Source organism: Marmota monax, unplaced genomic scaffold (assembly GCF_021218885.2).
Source record: "Marmota monax isolate L192 unplaced genomic scaffold, Marmota_monax_Labrador192_F-V1.1 WCK01_AAM20220418_F8-fsc00157, whole genome shotgun sequence".
NCBI lineage: Eukaryota > Metazoa > Chordata > Mammalia > Rodentia > Sciuridae > Marmota > Marmota monax.
Window position 1 is genome coordinate 866,993 of NW_026694573.1, and position 25,551 is coordinate 892,543.

A 25,551-nucleotide genomic window follows, 5' to 3' on the forward strand; every position below is an offset into this window, starting at 1 on the left:
TAGCTTACTTCCGCCCGATTCCACGATGGCTGAAGCAAAGGCCCGATCGTTCTAGATGCATTCTGGGTAGCGTAGTCAGCAAGCAGAATGGGCCCTACCAAATTCTTTTGTAGGGGAGTACTATCAAAACATAATTTTAAATAACTCTAAAGTCGCCTTTATATGAGGTAATAAGTTATTAAGAGGAATTTTCTTATATATGCTGTATAATCTTTACGTTCTGTATCCTTCGCCTGGTTTTTCGTTTTTGCAACCGACGCCCGGGCTCGACACCCACTCCAGGTCCTCCGGACAGGCACTTCCGGTGAGCCTCCGGGGGTGTCTGGGTTTCAGTAAGGCGGCGGCGGCGGCGGCTTCTATAAAGAAGAGTTTTCCGAGTCCTGTGGTTCTAACGTTTTCTGAGAAAAGCGGCGTCTACGAAGGGTTTACATCATGGTAAGCGAGGCTGGGTAGGTGTCAGGGAGCTGGACTGAGGACAGGGCTCAAATCAGGGCCCAGCAGAGATGGACAGAACGAAGGCGGAGATGCCGAGTCACCCGGGCCTGAGGCCGGCGGGTCTGCCAGTCCCGGACACTTCTGGAACGAGCTGGACCCTTAACTACGAATGCCCCTGTTCATCTGCGCTTGCCTGGGGCATGGTTTGCGTTCCCTCTCAGCTGGACTTGAGGTCCTCGAAGGTAGAAAGTTACATTCTATCTTTGTGTCCACTCGTGAGTCTCGCAAATGCTCGTCGTGCTACAGGTTTCCATTAAGTCAAAGTTAATTGGGAATGTTGTTGGGGGTGGAGGCAGAAGCGGGCGCTCCCCACGGAGAATCTTTAGGGAGCATCCCCCTAGACGGGAACCTACAGCTTTTTGCCCTTGGAGGGTGAGCTGTAAGCATGTGCTTCACGCCCTCGTATATACACAGTCGTGTTGTGTTCGGTGATAATAACGAACGATAGTAGGCAATGTTTTTTTGGGCGCTTTTTCTGTTACACGGTTTTTCTTTAATGTCCTTATTCTTTCATCACATTTTATCCCTTTTATTGTATACAATCCCCCTGGAGGCAAAAATGGTATCATTTTAACCCGGTGAAAACTAAGATTTACAGAGATGGTTTACTCAAGGTCACGTAAGTGAGGAGTGGAGATTTGAAACCAAGTCCATCTGGCTGAAAAACTGGCTCATAACCTTTGTATATAGATAGCGTTGCCTAGCAGTTGCTTCTTTTTCTTAAAAGCAAGGAATGATTATTAGATTTTCTCCCAAATGTTTTACTGTGAAATTATATTTTTGTTTTCAAGTTCCTCCATGTAACATTGAATACCTGATATGTGCCAAGCAATGTGCTGTGCATCAGAATTATATTATAAAGGAAAGTAAACTTTGGAGTCAGAAGCAGCAGGAGGAGCAGAAAGTCAGGTTTGTGGGGGAATAAATTGGAGGCAGGTTATTAAAGTCAGGTATCCTTTGCATGGTTTCCCCTTTTAGGTTGCAAAGGGAAGAAATGATTTAGATGTGGTAGCCAAAGTGAGAGATGCTTTAAGGAGCTCCTCACTCCTCTGGCTCTAATCATATTTTTTCCATTATAACTTTTAATTTTGTTTGTTTATTTTTTGAGTCAGGGTCTTGCTAAGTTGCCTAGGCTAGACTGGAACTTGTGATCTTCTTGCCTCAGGCTCCAAGTAGCTCTGATTACTGGAGTGTACCACTGTGACCTACCCCAAACAATTTTTACCCTGTGAAAGTGAAACTCTCCAGTTAAGTGATAATGCTTCATTTTTCCCTCCTTACAGTCCCTGGCAATCACAATTCCATTTTTTGTCTTTGACTTTGATTGTTATAGGTACCTCATATAAGTGGAATCATATGGTGTAAGTTCTTTTATGATTTATTTTACTTGAGGACATAATGCCCTCAAGGTTCATCTGTGTTGTAGCATGTGCCAGTTTTTTTTTTTTTTTTTTTTTTTAAGGCTGAATAACATTCATTATATGTGTATACCACATTTTGTTTATTTATCTGTTAGTTGGCATCTAGGTTGCTTCCACCTTTTGGCTAAGATCTCACTTTGATTTCTTTTTTTTTTTAAATATTTATTTTTTTAGTTTTAGGTGGACACAGTATCTTTATTTTATTTTTATGTGGTGTTGAGGATGGAACCCAGCGCCCTGTGCATGCCAGGCAAGCTTGCTCCACTTGAGCCACACCTCCAGCCCCATCACTTTTGATTTCTTTTGGATATCTACCCTATTAGGAGATTTGTACCTTCCTCCTCCTCCTCCTCCTCCTCCTCCTCCTCCACCACCACCACCACCACCACCACCACCACATTTTTAGTTGTAGATGAACTTTTTTTTGTTTATTTATTTTTTTATGTGGTGGTGAGGATTAAACCCAGTGCCTCATACATGCAAGGCAAGTGCTCTACCACTGAGCCACAATCCCAGCCCTACATTCTCTTCTTAAACATCATAATAATTGCAATACTTTGAGAAGATCCCAAATTGATGTTGCTAAACTTTGTCTTTGGATCTTACTTTCTGTTGTCACCATGTCTTCATTTTGCTTGTTGATGAGGGGCGGGGCGGGGGGGGGGCGGGTGCACGGCCCCACTGCACACCTGGAGGGACCACTGGCCTCCACCCCCGGTGGTGGCCTGCTTGTTGATATAAGAAAGCACTATAATGTGTACCTACTCTGCTAATGAGAGCACACTGGAGGGGTACTTATCCCTTGACTGGCAGAGGAAAGGAGGCTTCCTGGAGAAAGGAATGGATGGTAATTAGAAGCCAGGGGAAGGAATACAAATAACTTGAACCTGACCTTCTTGCTGCCTGGATGCCTTTCCTGTTTCCTGCCTTGTTCCTTCTCATGACATGTTGGACTTTCTGAAGGGAGGTCTTTCCTGACTACCTGTTTAAAACACCATGCCTAGGAGTTCTCTGTCCCCTTATCCTTCTTTTTGTATTTAAGCTATCTGACACATATGTTTTCTTTTGCATGTCTCTTTTGTCTTTAGCATCAGATCCACCAAGGCAGATCTGTTTTGTCAGTTACCATCACTATAGTGGTATTTCTGTAATGCCTAAATCAGAACCAGACACAGATTACTTAGTAAGAGATGTTTTTCAATTAATAAATGACTTTTAAATTAATAATAATAGAGAAGAAGTTCTAGGTGGAAGAAATTGCCAGGGAGGAACATGACAGGTTAAGAGACTGGGTCTGTCAGTAACAAGTGTCTGTGAGATGTACAGGAGGTTCAGCCTTGATTCTACTGATAGTTGGGGGGAGGGGGAGAGAGCATCTCTGAAAAATGTTAAGGACATTCTTGGGATTGGCCTGTTTCATATATTAGTAAGATTACACTGCCCAAAAATGGTGGAAGCTAGATCTGAGAGTGAGACTGGGTGAAGCAGAAAGAATTTGTTCATTTTGCTGCTCAGGAAATCAGAATATTCTGGGTAATGAAGTAAGAACACAAGAACACATTGTGTTCTTCATTTCCTCAGCCATGTTTATTAGTGTTAATCACCACAATGTGCTGGGCACAGTAGAGCAGGCCTGTAATCCCAACTGCAGAGGAGGCTGAAATAGGAAGACCACAAGTTCAAGGCCAGCCTGAGCAATTTAGTGAGACCCTGTCTCAAAATAGATTCTAAAAAGAAATAGGATGGTGGTTGATGCTAGAGCACTTGCCTACCATTAACAAGACCTTGGGTTCAATCCTCAGTGCACACACAGACATATACATATATACATATACAAAAGATGATTTTTGTTGTAACATTCCTTTAAGCTGGAGTGAGGGGTGTGTGTGCCTGTAGTTGCTGCTACTCAGAATACCAAGGCAAAGGATTTTTTAAGCCCAGGAGTTTGAGACCAGCCTGAGCAACACAGTGAGACCTCTGTCTCAGGAAAGAAAAGAACCTTTTGTTCTAATATCTCTGTTCTAATACCAGCATCTCTCTCTCTCTCTTTTAGTTCTCTTTCAACATGTTCGACCACCCGATTCCCCGGGTCTTCCAGAACCGCTTCTCCACACAATACCGCTGCTTCTCCGTGTCCATGCTAGCCGGGCCTAATGACAGGTCAGATGTGGAGAAAGGAGGGAAGAGTATGTGCTTGTTTTTATTTTGAATAGTAACCTTTCTTGCCCTATGTCTGCGAAGCTTATAGCCTTCCCCAACCCTTAACTTTGCATGCGGGCACCAGAATCTAAAGTTAAAGTGTGTCTTGTCTCAGATTTGCTAAGTGGGTGTGGGTGGTAGGAGTAGGGTGCTAATTATGATTAGATTAATGTCCAGGAGCCTTTTATTCCTCCCAAGTAAAATTACATTAAGATTTTTTTTGAAAGATCATTGTGAAATTTTAGCTACCTTAAAATACTGTTTAAAACTTTTAAAAAAATATAATAAGAATCGCATCTTGCCTTTTATCTATTCTTTTTATTTTTATTTTCTCAATGTTTTTAAATATTTTTTCCACAGTAATTATGCCACCCTCAGCCCTCGATCAACTCAGTAAGTATTTCAACTCAGTAAGTATTTTCTAAGTTACTCAAAAACTTAAGTAATATAAATACGAATGACAGAAATCAGTCTAGGCTCTTTAGTGCATCCAAATGCTGATGACCATTACAACATCTGGTTAGGAATCATTACTGGGGAGCATATACTGAACTGGGGAAACCAGGGCCACAAGTGTTTGGGACAAAGTTATGTGTGGTGGCAGCGGCAACTATGCAGTGAATACTCAGCTTCTCCAATGCCCTGGGAACTTTAGGTCCTTCCTCTGTGAAGGGGATTCTCTTCCCTGATCCTATCCACCCTCTATCAACTTGTCTCAGGACTCTTGTCAGGATTAAATAAAGGATGAAGGACTGGGTTATGGCTTGGTGTTAAAGCACTTAGCTAGCATGCTCAGGGACCTCAGCTTGAAATGAGTAAATAAAGGAAGGGTAAAGTGCTTTGTACGGTGCCAAGGTAGCTCATGCCATTGACTGTATTCAGTTGTTTTTCTTTTAAAAGAAGAAATCTTTGCTTCTCAAGAAGGTAGTGCATAGCAGTTTTTTTTTTTAATCTTCTTTCCAAACATCTTTCATGATGTTTCTCATCTCAGTGTGTCATTGCATTCTGAGCATGTCAGAGATTGAGCTATTTATTATCTTCTGCTCTTTGCTTGTCTTCTGCCTCTTAGTAGAAGTGTGGATAAGATTCATAAGTTGTGAGAATGGCCATACTCTTCCTTTTCCCCCCAACCTTTTATCTCAAGAGAACAGCCCAGATACCACAGCCCCAGACACAGAATATCCTGATCATGGAGAGCCCTGATCACAGACACGGTTGAATTTCAAGACTTGGTGTTTTCACTTTGAATTTCTCCTGTGGGAGGCAGGAGACTGGAGGCTAGTCATGGGAACTCAGTGGTAGATTGTAGAGAAAGGTACTGAGTCTGCTCAATCTTTACACCTTGCCCAGCCTGACTTTGTGACTTGACTTCTCTGGCCCTTGGTGTCCTTTTCCTTAACCAGGGACATCTACAGCACTTACACATTGGAGGTATTGTGCTTTATGTATGCCCAACCCAGTCCATTTCATCCCAGCCCCTAGGGTTAGTGACCCTTGAGCCAACTTTAGTTATAGCCATACACTGTGGAGGCCCGTGCCCATGCAGCAGGTAGATAGAGCCAGTGGGTTCACAGTTACAGTACTGTTTGCACACTTGTCATTACAGAGAGGGAATAAGCCCCCAGAGAGGCCTTGGTTTCCAGACAAGCTGACCCAGAATCCAGATACCTGGTGTGACCCTTAGCACAGGTGTCCAGAAGAATTAGGGACTGGGTCAGTGGATCAAATCAGTGTTGTTTTGACCTCCTAAGTGATGGAAGAAACCCTTTTGTGCCTGAGTAAGATTGTGCAGGGAGGAGTCCTGATTTACAAAATACAAGATCACTACTCTGGAAGAGGTGAGGGGTTGTAAAGAGTTGGGAACATCAGGGTACTTCTCTAAATCATAGATTGTAGTTTGGTCATCAGTGAGTGGACTGGGGAACATTGGTATCTCTTCCAGCTGTAGCAGTCTCAGATCCTTGGCTGGAGCCTGATCCGGTCACCCCAGACCAACTATAGGCCAGCTTCTAACAGCTGTGAGGTGCCCTGAGGATGGAAGGCCTGGTGTTTGGGCCCTTGGACCTTGTGCTGCCAGCATCAGTTACTCATGTGATAGTGGGGCCACCCATTCCCACTGCACCTCCATGGTGAGGTGTTTCTTTCTGAGCTTCTCTGGAACTTCCTGCCCAAGTTCTTCAATTTGTTTTAATTGGAGTTTTAGAGAGAGACCAGAAGGAATCTGCTTTACCTCCTGATGCTAAATGGACTGCTATTGATATGTTTGCCTAGCCTGACAAGCTGAAGTCTGCCTCAGTGGTTGAGTCCCCAGATTTAAGCAAGTAGACTGCGTTTGGATCCCAGCATTGCCACTCTTGAACTATGTAATTGGGGGCATGTTACCTTACTTATGTGCCTTGGTTTCCCCAGTAACAAAAAGGGGATAATGATAGTACCTTCCTAGAAATTCTGGGAAGATTGAACAAGATCCTGGGACAGAGCAAACATCACCAGTACATTCTGAGACCCCTTCTCCCAGGGCCCTGGTTTCCTAGGTTTTCCTTCCTCACCTGGCCAGCCCCACCTTTCTCTGCCCCTTTTACCTCCTGAGTCAGCATGTGAGCAATATTATTATTATTATTATTATTATTATTATTATTATTATTATTATTTTGGTGTAGATGGACACAACACAATGCATTTTTTTATTTTTATGTGGTGCTGAGGATTGAACCCAGGTCCCGCCCGTGCTAGGCGAGTGCTCTACCACTGAGCCACAATCCCAGCCCTGCGTGCAGTATTATTTGCCAGCTCTTGCCCTCCATGCAACTCTTACCTCATGGATCACTGGAATGAGTAGATGTAGTATATTGTGATTTGGCTGAGCCCATTGGTCCCAGACACAAAGTTCTGCCATGTGGTGTCTCATCCCAGTTTCCCTTTCTGTTCCTGATCACTCCTATATTTGTCCTGGCTCAACTTGCCTAATTGACAGTTTGTCTCAGAACTACTTGGTTTCTTCACCTCCATATGTTTGTTTGAGCTACTACTTCTCTTTGGATTCTATCCCTGACTTGCCTGCCCTGTGGCTGGTCTGTCCCCCTGACCCTGTCTCTTCCCTTCCTTCTCTTCCCATAGCACCTGAAGCCTCAGGTTATGCATGTTTGTCTTCTTTCTTACCTTTCTAACTAGTAACCTTTGAAGGTGGGGCTTTTTTTCTGATACATGGTTGATACATTATTGACAAACACTTTTTAAAATGGTGATTTCAGAATATCACAGGTCTGTGCTGATGCTGCATGACTCAGTCACCAGACATTTCTGAGCTCCTCTTCTGGGCCATGCACTGTATATGTCCTTGCCTCACTAGGAGGTTTGTTGGGTGGAGGGTGTTGAAATTTGGGGAACAAAGGTACCATAGGTAGCAGAGAGGCTCCTTCCAAGGGGAGACTATTGGGTGAGCAGGGTATTTTTGCCTTCAAAGAAGCCATTCCTTGAGTTACCTATCTCATCCATGCTTGTTAACCTCTTTCTTCTTAGGCCGACTTAATATTACCTATCCCATGCTGTTCAAACTGACCAATAAGAATTCGGATCGCATGACACACTGCGGAGTGCTGGAATTCGTGGCTGATGAGGGTATCTGCTATCTCCCACACTGGGTGAGTGGGGCCATCAAGCTCTCTGGAGAGTGTGCCCCTTGGCCTGTCACATGTGGTGTTCTCATAGGCAGAATCACCCCCTAGTATGTGTGTGCACACTTGAGAATCCTGCGCCCCTCAACAGAGTGGCCCAGCAAGAGGAGTGGATCCAAAACAATTCCCTATGCCATTCCATAAAACACTGTGCTTAGCTATGGACCCATGTTACTTGACTTGTGGTCACATGACTTGAAGGACTTCATTGCAGACTTGGGTGCAAACATCTCGGTACATAAGAGCCTCCAGAACTTGCCCAGGGGCTGGACACTTTAGAGAAGCGAGCAAAACTGCACTAGTGTTTTAGGGAGGAGCCTGATGTTGCATGCATTCCACACCAGTGGCCTCAGGAACCACATGGTTCCCTTTTCCCCCTCCACTTCTCTCTAACCTACTCCTACCCTCTCCCTAGTTCTGACATGCTTGCTTTAGGAAGCCCATGGAAGGAAGCATGTTTCCTTCCTTTTGTGCTTTAATTTTCCCAGGTGCACTTAGAGTGTCCAGGATGAGCAGTGAGAGGGGCTGCAAACACACAAAAGTACTTCAACTGCCATACCTTGAGACCCCATTGCTAAGAAAGCAATGTTCTGAGGCATAGCCTACATCCTGCTGGTTCCCTTCGTGGTGATTGCCACATTTTGAAAGGCATGGTCCTCCTTCTCCTCCCTCATCCTCCCCCTTCCTCCCCTCCTCCTCCTTCTCTTTCTTCTCCCCTCCCTCCTTCCATCCCTCCCATCCTCCCTCCATTCCTCCTCCTCCCCCACCCCGCCCCCCGGCCTTTTCTCTTTCTGAGATTGAATATAAGTTCCCAAGATCCCTTCTCATTTGCAGGACACAACCTTGCCCATGCCACTATGAGCATGGTTGTCGTTTAGTCGGATCCCAGGACCCTTCATAAGTGGCAGACCTGACGAGCTTCTCCCCAATATGAGCCCTGCATTTGCACCTGTTGCCTGACTTTTCTTATGCTATCTCCTTCCAGACTGACTGGGCCTCTGATCTGACACTTGCCTCCTACTTTGCCATCCTGAGCATTTGCCACTCAGTATCTTGTCCTTGTGTATTGTCTGCAGGTGCATGAAGCCATGTCCTACTCATCTAGTACTATGTCTGGTCATTGAAGTTGCTCTGAGTTGTTGAAATGTTTGATAGCAACTATTTCTTCAGTCCTTTCTGTTTCTGCAGAGACTCCTCTGTGGATTACCTGTAAAGGTGAAAGAAGAAGTGGTGACACTGGGATTATACTGTATCTCAGAGGTTCTTTTCCAATCCACACACTTGGAGTTTGGGTGGCTACTTGACTCTTTGACAACTTTGGATTAGGAAACTAATTGAACCTTTTTCTTGAGGAATCTCTTGACCTCTGAGAAGCCTTATTCTCTCATTTTCTTTTTTCTAACCTGGCCTTTCAGATCCTAACATGAGGAAGTTGCCTTATGCCTCCCAACTGCTGTTTAAGGCAACACAGGGTGTGGGAGCAAGTGCTTTTCCTGCACTGATTGGTCAACTCCATCCCTCCCAGAGCTCCTGAGCTATTTCTGGGAGCCAGGCTGGAATAAATGCTGGCCTGTGTTCTAGCACCTGGGACCGCAACTGCTGACTTATACCTTTATTCCTTCCTGGGGCCACTTGCAAGCACTAAGATATGCACCAGACCAGATGCCTTTTGTACTGTGTGTGCATCACCACAGAACTTGCCTTGGGGCTGGATACCGCCAAACTGGTGGACTAGGTATAGAGCAAGATTTCAGCTCCTCCTCCCCTCCCTCATTGCCCTCAGCTTATTTCTCACCGCAAGCCCTGATCTAACCCTCACTTCTGTCTCTCTGTCTCAAGCCTTCTGTGGCTGTGTCCTGCCTCTTGATGAGGAATCTTCTCCTACTCCCACTACAGTACAGGCTTCCTCCAGCCTGTGATCACAACCTTGCCCTTTGTACTTCAGGGCCTCGTACCACTAATGTCCTCTTCCTCCTCACTGACAGATCACTCAGAAAAGTCTGCCCAAGGGCCTGGGGTTTGACCTACAGCAGGCTGACTCAGCCTTGGAACATTTCCACTCTCCAAAGTCTCAGTACCCTCAGTTCAAAGCCAGCTGCCTTGCCATCCTGCTGTAGCTCCCTGTGTCATTAGAAGGAATGACAACCCCTCCATTGCTGTCATTTCCAGCTTGATAAGTGCCTTTCAGCTCAAGTGTGTTGAGGCCTCCATAGGCTTGTCTTAGGACCCACTCACTCTTGAACTTTGCTCATGGCTGGGCCCCTGCCTTCTTTAAGGTATAGCTGCTGCCCCAGTTATGCTCCCTTTCTCTTAACTGCACCATAACTCCCTGTCCCCCATTTCTTGGGCTGTTTGGGTCACTTCCTAACTGCTGCTCTTGATGAAGTATTCTCAGAAGAACATGATGTCCAGTGTGGGGTGGGACTGGAGAGTGGGGTGTGGATAGAGAAAATGAGCTAAGCCATATTTTGCTTACTGTTGAACTGTCAGGGCAGGCTGTGCAAAAATTGGTTTTGTGATTCTCTCTATCCATGTATTTATCTGATATTCTTTTCAAGAAGGTTTAAAATAAGACAAGCAAAAGCCTATTCTGGGACATGCAGAGTTCTATTTTCCTGGCCTAGTCTTCTTTCCTCTGACCTAAGTCTCAGGCACACTGTAGTGGCTGTCCTCTCTAATATGCTGTATTCTCATAGGCTTTGTTGATGTTTCCATCTTCCACCTCAGCCATCATCTGCCTTACTGGGTTTTTAATAGAAGAATTACAAGAATGTAGGGGGTGGCTGTCAGTTTTTTATAACCCTCTATAGCAGGTATCTCTGGAGTCTTGTCACTACTTCATGGCCTTAGCCATTTCAAGCCATTCCATAGTAGCTCCGCTTCATCTTCTGCTATTATTATCGTACCTTAAGTATAGCCCTGTTTACCCAGATCCTTATAACCTGTTGGTGGGACAGTTTAGGAACCAGGAACTGAGCATTCCAGGAATATGCTGTACCCCAGAAGGCCTGTAGCTGGAGGCTGATCGAGGTGCCCCAGCAGAGATATAGCATACTATTAGCTGCAGCAGCCTTAGCCCCCATTTCTTGGCCTTTTTCTTCCCACATGGTTCCCTCACTTAATTTTTCATTTTTTCTGATGTTGTATCCCAATTAAATTACCTGTTCTCAAGTCTTTTGTCTCAGGCTCCTCTTTTGAGGCCCCAGGTAAGACTTCGGCTCATCCGTTGTACAACTTGATGATAACTATGATGCTGCTTCATTTCCAGGAGTTTCATGCAGCATTCTTCCTTTTAGATGATGCAGAATTTGCTGTTGGAAGAAGGGGGCTTGGTGCAGGTGGAAAGTGTCAACCTTCAAGTGGCTACATACTCCAAATTCCAGCCTCAGAGCCCAGACTTCCTGGATATCACCAACCCCAAAGCAGTGTATCCTTTTGAAATAAGAAGGGTTCCTCTAAATAAAAGATTGGTATTCAGGAGCCACTAATAACAGGTGCTTTGCTACTTTCAGAACCACATGTTTGTGGTTGAAGTTGTGATTTAAGAATAATAGCATTCAGAACTAGGGTTGTAGCTCAGTGGTACAGTGCTTGCCTGGCATGCACGACACTTTGGGTTTGATTGTCAGTACTACAAACAAAAAACAAAAAAAGCCAGCACATTGACCTGACTCCTCGTCCTGAGTGCACTAAATGTTCTGTATGCCTCCTTTGATCATTTTCCAGACACTTGAAGAAGCCAGAGTGGAACTCTTCTTTCAGTTGGACTTTGCCCCCTGGCACAAAGTCTAGTCTTTTGTATATAGGTGCAGTATGTACAGTGGAAGGTAGGGATGACTCACCTGCCTTCACCCTCTAGCCTCTGATAACGCAGCTCAACAAAGAACTGGCTAGTCAGTTCCATAGTGTGCCCAGGCTTAGGACTCAGTCATTCCATCATAGGTAATGTTGACTGGCTACAGCAGAAAGCAGATGTTTAGATTCTAGTGATTTATTTTTTTCTTTTTTTTTTCTTTTTTTGCAGTACTGGGGAAGGAAGTGACCATTGTGGGTAAGAGGTGTACTGTCTGTGGACTGCGATCAAGATCTCTTGCTTGGGCTAGGGATGTAGCTCAATGGTAGAACAGTTGCCAAGCATTCACAAGGCCCTGATCAATCCCCAGTACCACAAAACAACAACATTAGCTTGTTAAAATCGTAATACTAAAGAGTGTCTATTTAACTTTTTCCTTTTTTTGTGATGCCAGAGATTGAACCTAGGTCCTCATTGCATGCTAAGAAAATCTTTACCACTGAGCAACATCCCCAGCCCTATTTATTTTTTAAAATGCATGCTTTTAAAAAAATTTAAGAGCTGGGCATGGTGGTACACATCTGTTATCTCAGCTACTTCAAAGGACTGGGGACATAGGTATGTGGTGGAGCACCTCTGGGTTTAATCCCTAGTACTGTTTACCAAAAAAAAAAAAAGTGAACAACATGGAAAGGTAAAATATAAAAAAATTTTTAAAAGGTGCCTTCCTCCCCATCTGGTCACTCTCTAGGCCCACTTTCAGAAGCAAGCTGCATATGAGCCATATTAAGTCCTTTGCTGATCATGTCCGGACACAGTGGCCTCATTGAGCCCCCTATTGATTTGGTCCTGGATGAGGGGTGTGTTGGAGATCTTCCTATGGGAAGATCATACATTATTCCTCAGAACTCTGACCTAGATGTGTTGGGCTATTAGTGACTAAGAAGGGGTCCTGAATCTGTGGTCATAGCTCCTTTTGATCTTTGTTTTTTTTATGCATATTGCAATGCAAACTTATTGTGGGATTGTTTTCAGAGGCTGTTTCTATTGGCCTGGATAACTTGTTAGTGTAGAGAGTATTACTTGTGTTAGCTGAAAGTCAGTTGGGTGTTCCCCTGGTTTGACTGACAGGATAAAGGTAGTCAGCATATAACATGGAAGGTGGGGAGCTTGTGCTTTGGCATGTGCCAGGTCGTGCAGAAGTAATGCAGGGAGCCAGCCATGCTTATCCTCCAAAACCAAGAAATCTGTTCTAGTGTAGTTCAGGCTCAGCGCCTCCAACCATTGTGGTCAAAGTCAAAGCATGCCCTTGCAGCGTCACTGGGAGTAATAATTTTTTTGCAGTATTGGAGATTCAATTCAGGGCATTCTACCACTAAGATATGCTCCAGCCCTTTTTATTTATTTACTTTTTGAGACAGGGTCTTGCTAAGTGGCTGAGGTTGACCTGAAACTTATAATTCTCCTGCCTCAACCTCCCAAGTTGCTGAGATTACAAGCATGTACCACCACACCTAGACTATTATTATTACTTTTTTTTTTTTAAATTTTGAGACAGGAGCTCACTCAGTTGCCTAGGCTGTCCTTGAACTTGTGATCCTTTTGTCTCAGCTTCCATGCCTGGTTAAGCTGTGTTTTGAAGTTTCTCTTGTTGTTTTTTATTTTTGTGGTGCTAGGGATTGAACCCAGGGACTCATGCATGCTAGATTAGCACCCTCCTGAGGTATATCCCAGCTCAAAGCTGTGTGATTTTACTTCCAGCATTCTACACTACATGTACCTAATGGTAACTTCTCATAGACACTTAATTTAGATTGAGGTATACATTTTGCCATGTTGCCTTGACAGTGTGTGTCTGCAGGTTAGAAAATGCATTGAGAAACTTTGCCTGTCTGACCACTGGGGATGTGATTGCCATCAATTACAATGAGAAGGTAGGTGAGCTTTGTTTAACATAGATTGGACCTAAAAAGAACCACTTACATTGTCTATTCTGGTGTTTGGGGCTTCTTTTTAAGTGAGATATTCCTGGATCTTAGTACCTCATTACTGCATGCTATTTGCTTTTTAAAATTTTATAGCCATAATTCACAAATCCCATTTAAGGATCGATTGCACTTGTAGGTAAATAAGCTTAATATTGCTATTCTTAATCATATCTCTGTGGACCACGTTGGTGAGGCTGTCAATTCTCCCTCTATTAAAAAGGTCTTTATTATATCTGTAACCTAAGCCTTTAAGGCTTTTATATAGCTGTAGGGATCTAGAAACAGAAAAGCTGTATCCTTGTCTTTGTGATTTCTTCCCTTGGAAGCAGACAATCCCTGGAGGAGCTGGCCCTGCAGTGGGTTGAATGTTGTTAGGTACCTTGGGCACCTGGCTCTTGCTGGGGACAGTGTCTCTTGGAGTCACTTCCTCTTCTCATGGGAGCCCACAGTTTTATTTTTTTTAACTCCAGTTTTCCATTAGCAACTCCTCTGGGTTTAGCCCCTCCTGATATAGGTTCATATGTTCAATGTTCATATGTATCAATCTGTGCTTCTTGAGTGTCTGATCCTAGATAATTTAGCTACAAAGTGAAATGACATGTGAGTTCTCTCAGTTCAGGGGGCCATCTGCTTTCCATATCCATGGAAACACATTTGCAGGAGGATATAATAACTGGAACTCTTGCCAGTAGGCTGTTCTGACGTAGGCGTGGCATACAGTAGTGTTGATGCCTCTTGTCCACTGTGACAGTTGACAGTTGACCACCATGGGATTTCTGCCAGGGCTGACTGCTGCTGTCCAGGAATGACCCCAGCCTGGTTTAGCCTGCTTCCTCTGTGATGAATGCTCAGCTCCTTTACAACATTGTCTGGTCTCTTTGGACTGGGATCCCCACAGCCATGTCACAGGAGCCTTGTGGGTTAGCCAGTTCCTCCTTCGCAGTATTTAGAGGCAACTACTTGGTGTCAATGTAAATATCTAGCTTCTTATCTGAAAGTTTCCCTATATTTGAGGGATCTTACACTAATAACCTTTACTTTCCTGTTTTGTGGGTTTCAAATCATATGTTTTTGTTTTTTCTTTTTGTATAAACTAAGAAATATTCTTGTCTTTAGCTTCATGGAGAATATTTTAAGTATTGTCTATCTTAATTGAATATTTTAAGCTTTTTGATTAATTGTAGGTAGCTTTCATGATATTGTTCTTAATATTCAAGTAATAATGCTAACTTTTTTTTGTAAGTACGTTGAATAACAGGTACCTAATTATTTATTTTTATGTGGTGCTGAGGCTCAAACCCAGCGCCTCTCACGTGCTAGGCGAGTGCTCTACCGCTGAGCCACAACCCCAGCCCCAGTAATGCTGACTCTTAAATTGATGATAGCTGGGTGTGGTGGCGCACATCTGTAATCCCATCAGCTCCGGAGACTTAGGAGGATCACAAGTTCAAAGCCAGCCTAAGCAAAAAAAGTGAGGTGCAGAGAAACTCAGTGAGACCCTGTCTCTAAATAAAATACAAAATAGGGTCGGGGATGTGGCTCAGTGGTCAAGTGCCCCTGAGTTCAATCCCTGGTACCCCTCCACCAAAACGTGTATATATATTAAATTGATGATAAAAGATGCCGCTGATGATTTTACACAGTAAGTGAGGGTATTATAATAAGATATACATTGAAGCACAGGTTTAAATAATACTTGAAAAATAATTTCTTCCCTTTCTGTATTTTTTTGTTGTTGTTGTTATTTTGCATTTCTGGGGATTTGAACACAGGTCCTTGTACATGTTAGGCAAATGCTCTATCACTGAGCTATACCTCTAGCCTGTTTTTTACATGTGAGCAAATGTAATTCATCTAAGTGATCTATTGATAGGCATTTTGGGTACACACTATTAGTAGTATTGGGATGAGCTTTCTTAGAATTTTCTTCTTAGGTACTTAGCCTAATTATTTACTTGGAATAAATTCCTATAAGTGAACTTTCTGGGTCAAAGGGAGTGTCTTGATTGGTCATGGTGGCACACACCTGTAATCCCAGCAACTCAGGAGGCTGAGGCAGGAGAATCAGAACTTCAAAGCCAGCCTCAGTATTTGAGCAAGCAACTTAGCAAGATCCTGTATCAAAATTTAAAAAATAATAAGTAAATGGAAATGGCTCGTGTTGTAGCTCAATGGTAAAGTGATCCTGAGTTTAATCCCCAGTACTCCCTAAAGAAATGAAGAGGGGAAAAATACAGGACTGTGTTTTGCAATATGATGCATAACTATCTAATTGGAACCACATATGGTGAACAAACATCTCTTGAGCAGTTGACATAAAGGCAGCCCACCCCTCAACTGAAGGAGGAGGTGCAGCTGTATGATGATGTCATGGGAATGATGGTCCTGTCCACAGGAGTCTGGTAGCCCCAAAACAGGGACATTGCAACCTCCAGTGCTGCCTCACAACTGTCCCAACTGATTTCTGTATTTTTTCCACAGATCTATGAACTACGGGTGATGGAGACAAAACCTGACAAAGCTGTGTCCATCATTGAGTGTGACATGAATGTAAGTGACTTTTTGTGGTTTCAGTGAGCTCAGATCAGAGCTTCTGGGGGATATCACTCAATCCCTGGGAATGTTTGGGTAAAGAGGAGGAAGATGCTATCAGAACATCACAAGGTGACCATTCACCTAGTGATCCATCCCAGGAAGTAGGGGTGGCAGAGTTTGCTTATGATGCTGAGATGGCTGAATCTATGGTCAGCTCAGATCTGCCAAGGAATAAATATTCTTAAGAGCCAAGGAAATTTTCTCAGATTCCTGAATAGGAATAAACCATTGATGTACACAACATCCTCATTGCTGAGCCCCTCCCGCCGAAAAAAGTGATGGTGGATAGACAGACCCTCTTGATGATGAAATCAAAACACATACACATAAATACATGTAGAATCAGAAAGCTCTGTATAAGAGCAGTATGTTTTCTAACATTGACATCCTGGTAGTGATGCAATGCTGTAATTTGTGATGTGTCTTAATTGAGAAAACTGAGCATAATGTATAGGCATATCTTTCAGTATAATTTTTTAGAACCATGTGTGAATCTGTAGTTGTCTTAGTTAAAATAGATAACGAAACTGAGTATGACCTTGTCTCAACATTTTACCTTTCATTTTGACAATACAGGTGGACTTTGATGCTCCCTTAGGCTATAAGGAACCTGAAAGACAAGTCCAGCATGAGGAGTCAACAGTAAGTGATTTCTCCAGAGTCCCTTCCCAAATTCTCATGCACTTGATCTTTTTAGTACTAGTGCTTCATTATGTGTGACCTCTGTTGGGGCTGGCATTGTCATATCCCCTGCTTCTCTTCCCTCTTCCTTGGGGGACAGTGTGTCCAAGCTGATGCAGGGTAGGAGCAGCATTAGTAACTGGAGGCTCAGGGTAAAGCTGGATGTTCATGCTTAGAAATTTACCTCCTGTTTTCTGTCTCCCCATCAGGAAGGCGAAGCCGACCACAGTGGCTATGCAGGAGAGTTGGGCTTCCGTGTGAGTACCAGGCCACATGTTTTACTCTTTGTGCTTCCTTGAATCAGAACATTCACTGCAAGCTGTTCTCTGTGATGGTCTGTGGACATTAGTAGGGGTTGTGTTCTGGGTACCTACATACACAAGTCAGACACTTGCTCAGTTCCTAAATCTTGTTGCATATCTACTTTCTCCTAGAATCTTACCGACCCTGTAAGGAACCCAACTTTATTTTTTTTTCCCCATTAAAGAAAATTACCCTACCAAAAAATTAAATTAATACAATGGACATATCCTTCCTTTAGGTTCAACAGTATTTATTACTTTTTCTCTATTGCTAAAAGTATGTCCTGTTTTTTGTTTGTTTTGCCTACACCATTTGAAAGTAAGCTGGAGATATGACCCTTAGCATAGCCTCTGGCCAGGCTCACTGAGAAGTAGGTGGAGGTGGCTCATGTGCAAGCACTGGGATGCCAAAAAACAATGGAAGAGACATGATTGGGCATTCAGGAAGCTAAATCTGGGAGGCGGTCACAACAGAGGCCTTAGCCCACCCACAGGGGCTTGAACTAGCCAAGCCTTTCAACCACTGGCTGCTGGCTGCTCTAGGGTCAGGCAGCTCTTTTGGATCTCAGTAGTACATTGAAAGGCTGGGTGGAGAGATCTCCACTGCCAATAATCCATTAGCTGGGGAACAAGGACTTTAGTTCTAATGGGTCTGGGTATCACCCTCAGGCACATGTGCGCTCACCCTTGAAGTTCAGCATGCACTTCTGCTTGCTTGTCTAGGCCTTTTCTGGCTCTGGGAATAGACTAGATGGAAAGAAGAAAGGGGTAGAGCCCAGTCCCTCCCCAATCAAGCCTGGAGACATTAAAAGGTAAGTCTGTTGTAACTGCCCCTGCTGGATGTTTTGGCATTGTCCAAGGAGGGGCTGTGTCAGACCCCTGCTTGCTCTCCTGGTGTTGGGGGACCATGATATTAATGGGTTCAGATACCCTCACAATAGACTCTCCTCTGGCAGCTGTCATGGTGGGGATAGGGATGAGATGTGCCAGCTGTCTACCGTGTGTAAATAGGAGAATGCAAGTGACACCTTCTTTAACCCATTCTCTTAAAGAGTAAGATGAGAGAGTGTAGCCCTTGTTGGGGGCTCTGTGTGGCTTGAAATGACTCTTCAGCACAGGCCAAACCCCTGCCCCATACCCAGTATTTATGCTAAACCAGGAAACCATTTGTCTTCTGGATCCCTGCTAGAAGAATGCTGGGGATTACTCTAGGGCTGACCAAAGACCTAGGTAGTATATAGCAGTATATTTCCAGAAGAGTAATGGGGGATACTTGTTTTGTTGTTGTTGTTGTATTGGGGTGGGGGTCTTTTTTTTTGCTTGCCCTCCTCTTGATGTCAAAAGTGAATTTTAGTCCTTTCCTCTTGGAATGAACATTTCTATTTTTGTCTCTTCTTCACAGAGGAATCCCCAATTATGAATTTAAACTTGGTAAAATAACTTTCATCAGAAATTCACGTCCATTGGTTAAAAAGGTTGAAGAGGTGAGTTTATTTTATTGGTAATGAGAAGTATTTTTTTACTAGTGATGACTGGGATTCTTAATGATTCTGAACTGGGCATTTCTGTTTTGTGTTCCCCATTCCTGGGGTCATTATTTTCTTAATGGCCTAATTCTGTAGAGTATAGGCTGAGGCCTGGCAGTCCAGGGGTCAGGAGCTGAGGCCTGGCAGTCCACAGGTCAGGAGCTGACTCAAGGCTCTGCCACTGAAGAATAATGTACCCTAAATGGGCCTTATATTTTGCTTGCTTCTCATATAGAGACCTGGTGCTTCCAGTCTCTGAACATCTTCTAGCTGAGTGGGATGGTTGTAAGATAAGGGAAGGAAAGAATTGAGCATCCTGCAGACATGAACACTTCAAGACTGTATGGCCAGGCCTCACAGGCACTTTGCACCAAACATCACTCAATGTATTGCAGTAAGAGGGCAGGCATTCAAGTTCCTAAGTTCAGGCCATCATAGTACTCTCGTCACCTAGCAATGGTGACCAGCATGATATAGGTGCCAACTACTAATGTTGAGTGCTTTACGTGTAACAACTCTTAAATCCCTGGAATAGCCCCAGGAGATGGCTGCTGTGATTATCTGCATTTGTACAGATGTGTATGTGAAAATCCAGAGGTGAGGGCTCTCTGAGCCTGTGGTCATAACTCCTGACCACTTTATAACCCACTTTTGTGCCACTACATGCTGCAAGTTACCTCCACTGAGACATGACAGCAGGCCTCCCTTGGCCTGGTATGCGTCTGTTATAGGAAAATGAGGTCTGACAGGGGGGAAGAGGAGGAGTTGGCTAAGGTGAGGGTCTGCCTTGTGGGAACTTACTTCAGGGTACTAGGTGTTGGCTCATAAAATCCAGCATACCCTGTCAGAGACTGCCCTCAGCACTCAGTAATTGTGGCTGGATGCAGTGACCTGAGGTGATGAGAGTTTCTAGAATACCCACATTTTAGACCCTGTTTTCTTGATTCCTTTTCTCAAAGGAGCAGACCTTGGGGATCCAGGAGTAAGGGAGAGGGCAGATGTGCTGTGATCTCTCTTCAAGATGGTCTGCCAGTCACTGGAACTAGTCATCAGCCACTTCCTGACTGCAGGGCCCTTGTTGGCCCCTCCTGACCCCTGAACTGTAGCATTTGGGTTGGTTGGGAGCAGACACCATAGTGTTGTCTCTACACCCCAGTCCCATGTGCAGGTGCTCCTGGCTATAATGTTTCCACATTGGCACAGTGTTAGGGATCTTCCAGGTTCAGACCAAGTATACATGGTTTCCTAGTCAGACCTCATAAGACCTGAGACCTCAGTGTGGGGTGTGCTCTTGGTATGGCTCATGGCTCATCATCACTTATAGATTCACAAAAGGGAGAGTGAGGCTGGCAGGCATAAACAGATTTATTTATCCATAATTTTTTAAGAAGTGTATGATGAAAGATGGGATTGAGCTGATTCTGTGGCATTTGCCTATAATCCTACTGGCTCAGGAGGCTGAAGCCTTGAGGATCAAGGGCTGGGATTGTAACTCAGTGGTAAAGTGTTTCTGAATTCCATCCCCAGTATGGGGGAGAGACGGGAGAAGAGGAAACCAAAAAAGATAGACTTAAAGACATATACTTAGTTCTACTCCATCCTGAAGCCCAGTAGAGTTGTGGTTACAGGCAATGAGACAGTAAAGATTGGAAGAGGAGGCAACTCCAGCAAGATTTTGGAATCCTCAGAGTAGAAGGACAAAACGATGGAAAGCTGCATCCTAAGTTGAGTGTGAGGAAAGCCAAGAGGCAGTTTGGTATAGATTGTGGAGCTCTCAAAAGGCACTGCTGGAAATGAGGGGTTAAAGATAGAATACAAAACATTAAGAACTGTAGCAGTCTCCCTCCCGGTACTCCCGGAAGAAGGTATCAAAAGGTCTCTAGACCAGGGCAGTCAGCCATAGTGGATAGCAAGACCAAATGAAGAGTGAGAAGGAGAGACAGTTTGTACCCTGAATATTAATGCCCTTTATGTTCTTCCACTACTTGGTCCCCAGTATACTGGCAGACAGAGTTACTCATTATAGTTGGAGGTTGGAGCTTTCTCTGTACAGACTGATGAGCCCAAGAAAAAAGACCTAAAGATAATGACAAACAGTAGTGTTTCCCCAAGGAATGTCTGTCCTACCCAGCTTATCCCAGACTGAAAACCACAGTCAGAAAGCTTTCAGTTCCGGGATGGGAGCATGGCTTTGTGATAGAATGCTTGCCTAGCATTTATGAGGTCCTGGGTTCAGTATCCAGCACTACAAAAAAGAAAAAGTTTCTAGTTCTACCACACAAGTATTAAGAATTGTGAAAAGAAGCTGGGTGCAATGCCATATACACTTGTAATCCTAAGACTGAGATGGGAGAATCACTTGAGCCCAGGAGTTCAAGATCAGCCTAGATAACATAGTGAGACCCTATTACAAAGACAGAAAGAGGGGGCTGGGATTGTGGCTCAGCGGTAGAGCGCTTGCCTAGCACGGGCGGGACCCAGGTTCAATCCTCAGCACCACATAAAAATAAAGGCATTGTGTTGTGTCCATCTACACCTAAAAAATAAATATTAAAAAAGAAAGAGGGGTAAAGAAAGAATGGAAAGAGTTGAATTGTGAAAAAAAAAAAAAAAAGACCAGAAAAACCAAAGGAGCAAAAACTATCAGGGAAATAATATCTCCAAATGAAGGACCCAACAATGAATGAAGATAGCTCCACATTGAAGATATTCTAGGGATCACATTGAAGATCTTCTAGAGAGAAGATAGGTGCCATTGGGAAACAAGGACATCATCTTGTTAGGACACATGTAGGAAGCTACAAGACAGTGCAACAGTATCTTTAAAATTCTGTGGGGAAATAATTTTCAACCTAAAAATCTGTACTTATATGGGCTGAATTTTGTCCCCCTCAAATTTCTATCTGGAAGCCCTAGAATGTGGTTGTATTTGGAGATAGGGCATTTTAAGAGGCAGACTAACACAATTATCAATGAAACATGAGAGTAGAAAAAACTTATTTCTGAACACATAGGATCTCAAAAAAAAAAAAAAAAAAAGCCTGCTTATACACCCTTTTTCAGAAAGCTACTGAAGAATGTACCTCACTAAAATGAAGGAATGAGATAAAAAATAAGAAAGCTAGATTCTCCTGGAACTAGGGAGTCCCCATAATCATTGATAGCACCTGGACAATAGCCAGTCCAGGAAGGGCAGGCTAAAGGCCCAAGAGACATACCTTCCTCAAGTAGAAGAAATCAGTGCATACCTGCTATGATCCAATAGGTGGAAGAGAAAAACCAGATAGTTATTCATACCAAGACAGATAAAAGGCTATTCAGGAAAGGAAGACTATATGGCTCAGCTGTGACTCACCTTTATAAGACTGTCATCACAAATATTGAATTGCCCCACCATAGGTACAATATTTTGTAGTAATTGGGGGTACTAGGTATGAGGTTATGTGTTAGAAATCCTCTTCTTCCATAGAGGAAAGTCAGGGGACAATATCTCAGACTAACTAGGAATAAAAGCACGTGGAAAAATATAAATTTGAGGCCAAACTGGGCAACTATGGAGACACATTTATTTTTCTTGGTGCTGGAAATTGAATACAGGGCCTTGTGCATGTGAGGCAAGCATTTTACCAGCTGAGCTAGATCCCTAGCCCTGGGAGACATTTTTAAAAGGGGTGGGGATGATGCTCAGGGGTAAAAAATTTGCCTGGTATGCATGAAACTCTGGGTTTCATCCCTTATACCATAAAGAAAAGAAAGTATATGAACCCTTATATCCATGAATTCTGGGACAAGTCAGGTGTTTGGAACATGAAGTTGCTTAGCACTGCAATTTATAATACTACAATCTTGGAAATAACAGAAATATCCAGTGGAAGAAGACTGGCTCTCCTTGATGGAGTTCTCTGTAGTATTTGGAATTTGCTAGATAAGAAACTCATCGGCTTGAAACTTCAGAATTGAGAAAAGTTTATATATACAGAAAAATAACAGGAAATGTTCTTTTTAGGTGATGAAGTTATGAGTGATTATTCCATAAAAAGATATCCAAATGGTCTCTAATGTATTATAGTTCTACTTAGGATTTTTCAACTTTACAAAGATGTGAAAGCAATGCATGGAATTTTGAATTTTGATCTTTTGCTGGGCTAGTGCTAAGCAGTATGATCCTCTCTGGTGCTAGACAATAGGTCTGAGTCACAACTCCCTGTCAGCAAAATGATTATGAGGGGAAACAACCAATATTCCACAGTGTGATGTGTTACTAAATTAGAATATTTGGTTGGTTAGGTGTTTTTTTTGTTTGTTTTTGTTTTGTAGTACTGGGGATTGAATTCAGAGGCCACATCACCATCCCTTTTTATTTTTTGAGACAGGATCTTACTAAGTTGCTGAGGCTGGACTCAAACTTGGAATCCTGCCTCAGCTTCCTGAGTCTCTGAGATTATAGGCATGTGCCACTGTGCTCAGTTGGTTAGGTGTATTAAATATATTTTTTAACTTAATATGATATTTTTCAACTTATAGATGAGGAACTTTTGTATATTCAACCTGAAAACCTTTTGTAAATTCAACTTACAGTTGTGATTCTGTGGTTTTGTATTTATATTTTAGAGTTTTCTGGTTACAAATAATGTGGAAGAAAAATGGTACTGATGTGTACACAGAATAAGGCATTCATTGTAAACCTCCAGGGAGTTTCTGAAAACAGTCTTATCTTCACATCTAGGATGAAGCTGGAGGCAGATTTGTTGCTTTCTCTGGAGAAGGACAGTCCTTGCGTAAAAAGGGAAGAAAACCATAAGTTGGGACTGTTGACTGGAAAATAAAAGAATCAATTGCAACATATTGGCTTTTAGTTACTGGCTCTGACAAGGATGAGACTATCATCAGAGAATGCTGTTACTTAAGGTTTGTTTAGCATTACCTAAGAATTATCAAATTTGACTTGGATGTGGAGCAGTAGGACTTTGTGATTGTGTGCTTGATATTGGGAAAGAGTAAGAGCTGTCTCTTCCATAGTCAGCCACCTCCTCACTACTTCATGCTTGCAGCTCAAGGGCTCTCCCACTCTGCCTCAGCACAACAGAATTTCCTCATTTCTTACAAAACCAGTGGAGGAATTAAATTGCTCTAACTTAAGGTGTTCTTTCTCTTCATTTTTACTTTTCCCAGGTCTGTTGCATAGGCATTGTATCTGGCTTAGAAAAACATAGTTTAAATAGATATGTGCTCTGTAAATAGTGGCTCTCCCACTCCTATGGCTGCAATTTAAGTATTTGAGAAAGGGTGTTTTTATTTTTGTTTTACATATTGAGTTTTTTCAAAAGTACCACACCTATGAAGGAAACCTATACGATAATTTCTTGTGGAAATAACTGGTTCCTTAGTTGACCTATTCTATAATAAAACAACTCCATGATGAAACCAAATATGACTTAGAATAAATAAATGCTAAAGATATGTTCCTCTTTCTCCTCCTTCCCTACCCTTACAGTTTGCAATTTTAATTTATTAAATTATCCAAGGTTCTAGTGGCCAGTCTTTTTGTTTGTTTTGTTTTGTTTGGGCTAGAATTGAACCCAGGGTTTCAGGAATACTAAGCACGTATTTTACCACTGAGCTGCACCCTCCAATGCCCATTTTTTATATGTTTTAATTTGGTCTCAAATTGTCATTTTTTGTAATGTGAGATCTTTTGACCTGCTAATCCAATTATTTTAAATTTAGTTCTTGAGAATAATTCTAAATTGAGAATTTTCAAATAAAAATAGGCAATGATTGAAATGTGGATTGCCTCTAAATGTTTGATTAAGTACTAACATGGATTGGTGGTCGGGCCACTAACCAGTAAAGTGCTCCTTTGGGCCGCCTTCTGGAGGAAGTAGGGACAAACAAGGCTTCCTGACAACTGGAGTAGAGCTGATCAGGCCCATGTAAGATCCCCCATATACCAGAATTTACCCTTTTATAGATAAAATGATCACACTCTGGACAGGGTTTCTCTTCAACACTCAGGAGAGGCTGCCCTTTCCAAGGTAGGCAACACCAGAGTCCATGCACCCAGAGCATGGATGAGTACCATATTCTGGGCTTGATCCTGTGCACAAACCATCATCACTGGCAATGGATGGTGACCTACCAGATCCTCCACTTAGGTGGTCTCAGTTTCACATCAGAGGTAAAAGCTCTCCTTAGCAAGTAGGAAGCCTCCATTTGCAGGATTTTGATAGCTAACAAATTGTCATTTTGTGCATAATGAATATCAGTGTAAGTCCTGGCCCTAGGTTTTTATATTCCTTAAGCAATACTTGGCTTTATGCAATTAAACTCCTACTTCTTTACTGGAGACACACTTCCCTGTCTGCACCAAAGGCCTTCTGGTAGCTGTTTGGGCATTTCTGTTTGTTTGTTTAAAGTGATTCTAGGGACTGAACCTGGGGCCTTCAGCATGCTAGGCAAGTGCTCTCCCACCAGCTACATCCCCAGGCCAATTAACTCATGTCACCTGGAGCACTGGGCCTGGTGCTTACTGCTACGGTATGGCCCACAGCTCTTCACAGGCAGTGTCTTCTCCTAACTTGGAGCCAGCCATCTCAACAAGACCCCTGGGAAAACTAGCTTTCTCACATACTTTCAGACCCACTGTTATCCCTGGAATGAGCTCAGCAACTGCATTGTAAGGGGCTCCTCAGCAGATGATTGAATTTCATTCAGAGAGCCATTACATAGGTATTACAAGGCATTTGTGCAGACCCACCAGCTGTACTTTTGCCTCTATTGCCTCTCTCTGCCGGGAATGCCCATCTCTCAGCCTCCTCTTCCAGCTTGGGTTCCTTGGGGAAGTCATCTTGCACCCAAGGACCACCAGCACATATCT

The 25,551-nt window shown here is 43.2% G+C and overlaps 1 protein-coding gene across 3 annotated transcripts; it reads left to right on the forward strand.

Annotated features, from left to right (window-relative positions):
* The first annotated feature begins 276 nt into the window (after positions 1 to 276).
* On the forward strand, positions 277 to 23,519 carry Ufd1 (ubiquitin recognition factor in ER associated degradation 1). 3 transcript variants are annotated; one of them, XM_046421054.2, is made up of 12 exons: positions 277 to 435; positions 3,970 to 4,102; positions 4,476 to 4,508; positions 7,635 to 7,756; positions 11,086 to 11,216; positions 13,444 to 13,516; positions 16,052 to 16,120; positions 16,742 to 16,807; positions 17,056 to 17,103; positions 17,872 to 17,960; positions 18,551 to 18,632; positions 23,401 to 23,519. In XM_046421054.2, the coding sequence occupies exons 1-12, from the start codon at positions 433 to 435 to the stop codon at positions 23,473 to 23,475; spliced, it is 924 nt and encodes a 307-aa protein (XP_046277010.1). In that variant the 5' UTR covers positions 277 to 432; the 3' UTR covers positions 23,476 to 23,519. The 3 variants fall into 3 exon arrangements, with proteins under 3 accessions (XP_046277010.1, XP_046277011.1, XP_046277009.1); XM_046421055.2 differs by having other exon boundaries at positions 297 to 449; XM_046421053.2 differs by lacking the exon at positions 277 to 435 and adding an exon at positions 485 to 677.
* Positions 23,520 to 25,551: the final 2,032 nt, after the last annotated feature.

Coding starts and splice junctions, on each gene's coding strand:
- Ufd1 (XM_046421053.2), top strand. CDS start 504: ATGGACAGAACGAAGGCGGAGATGCCGAGTCACCCGGGCCTGAGGCCG. Junction 678..3,969: donor TGGACTTGAGGTCCTCGAAG/GTAGAAAGTTAC, acceptor TCTCTCTTTTAG/TTCTCTTTCAACATGTTCGA. Junction 16,808..17,055: donor TCCAGCATGAGGAGTCAACA/GTAAGTGATTTC, acceptor TCTCCCCATCAG/GAAGGCGAAGCCGACCACAG.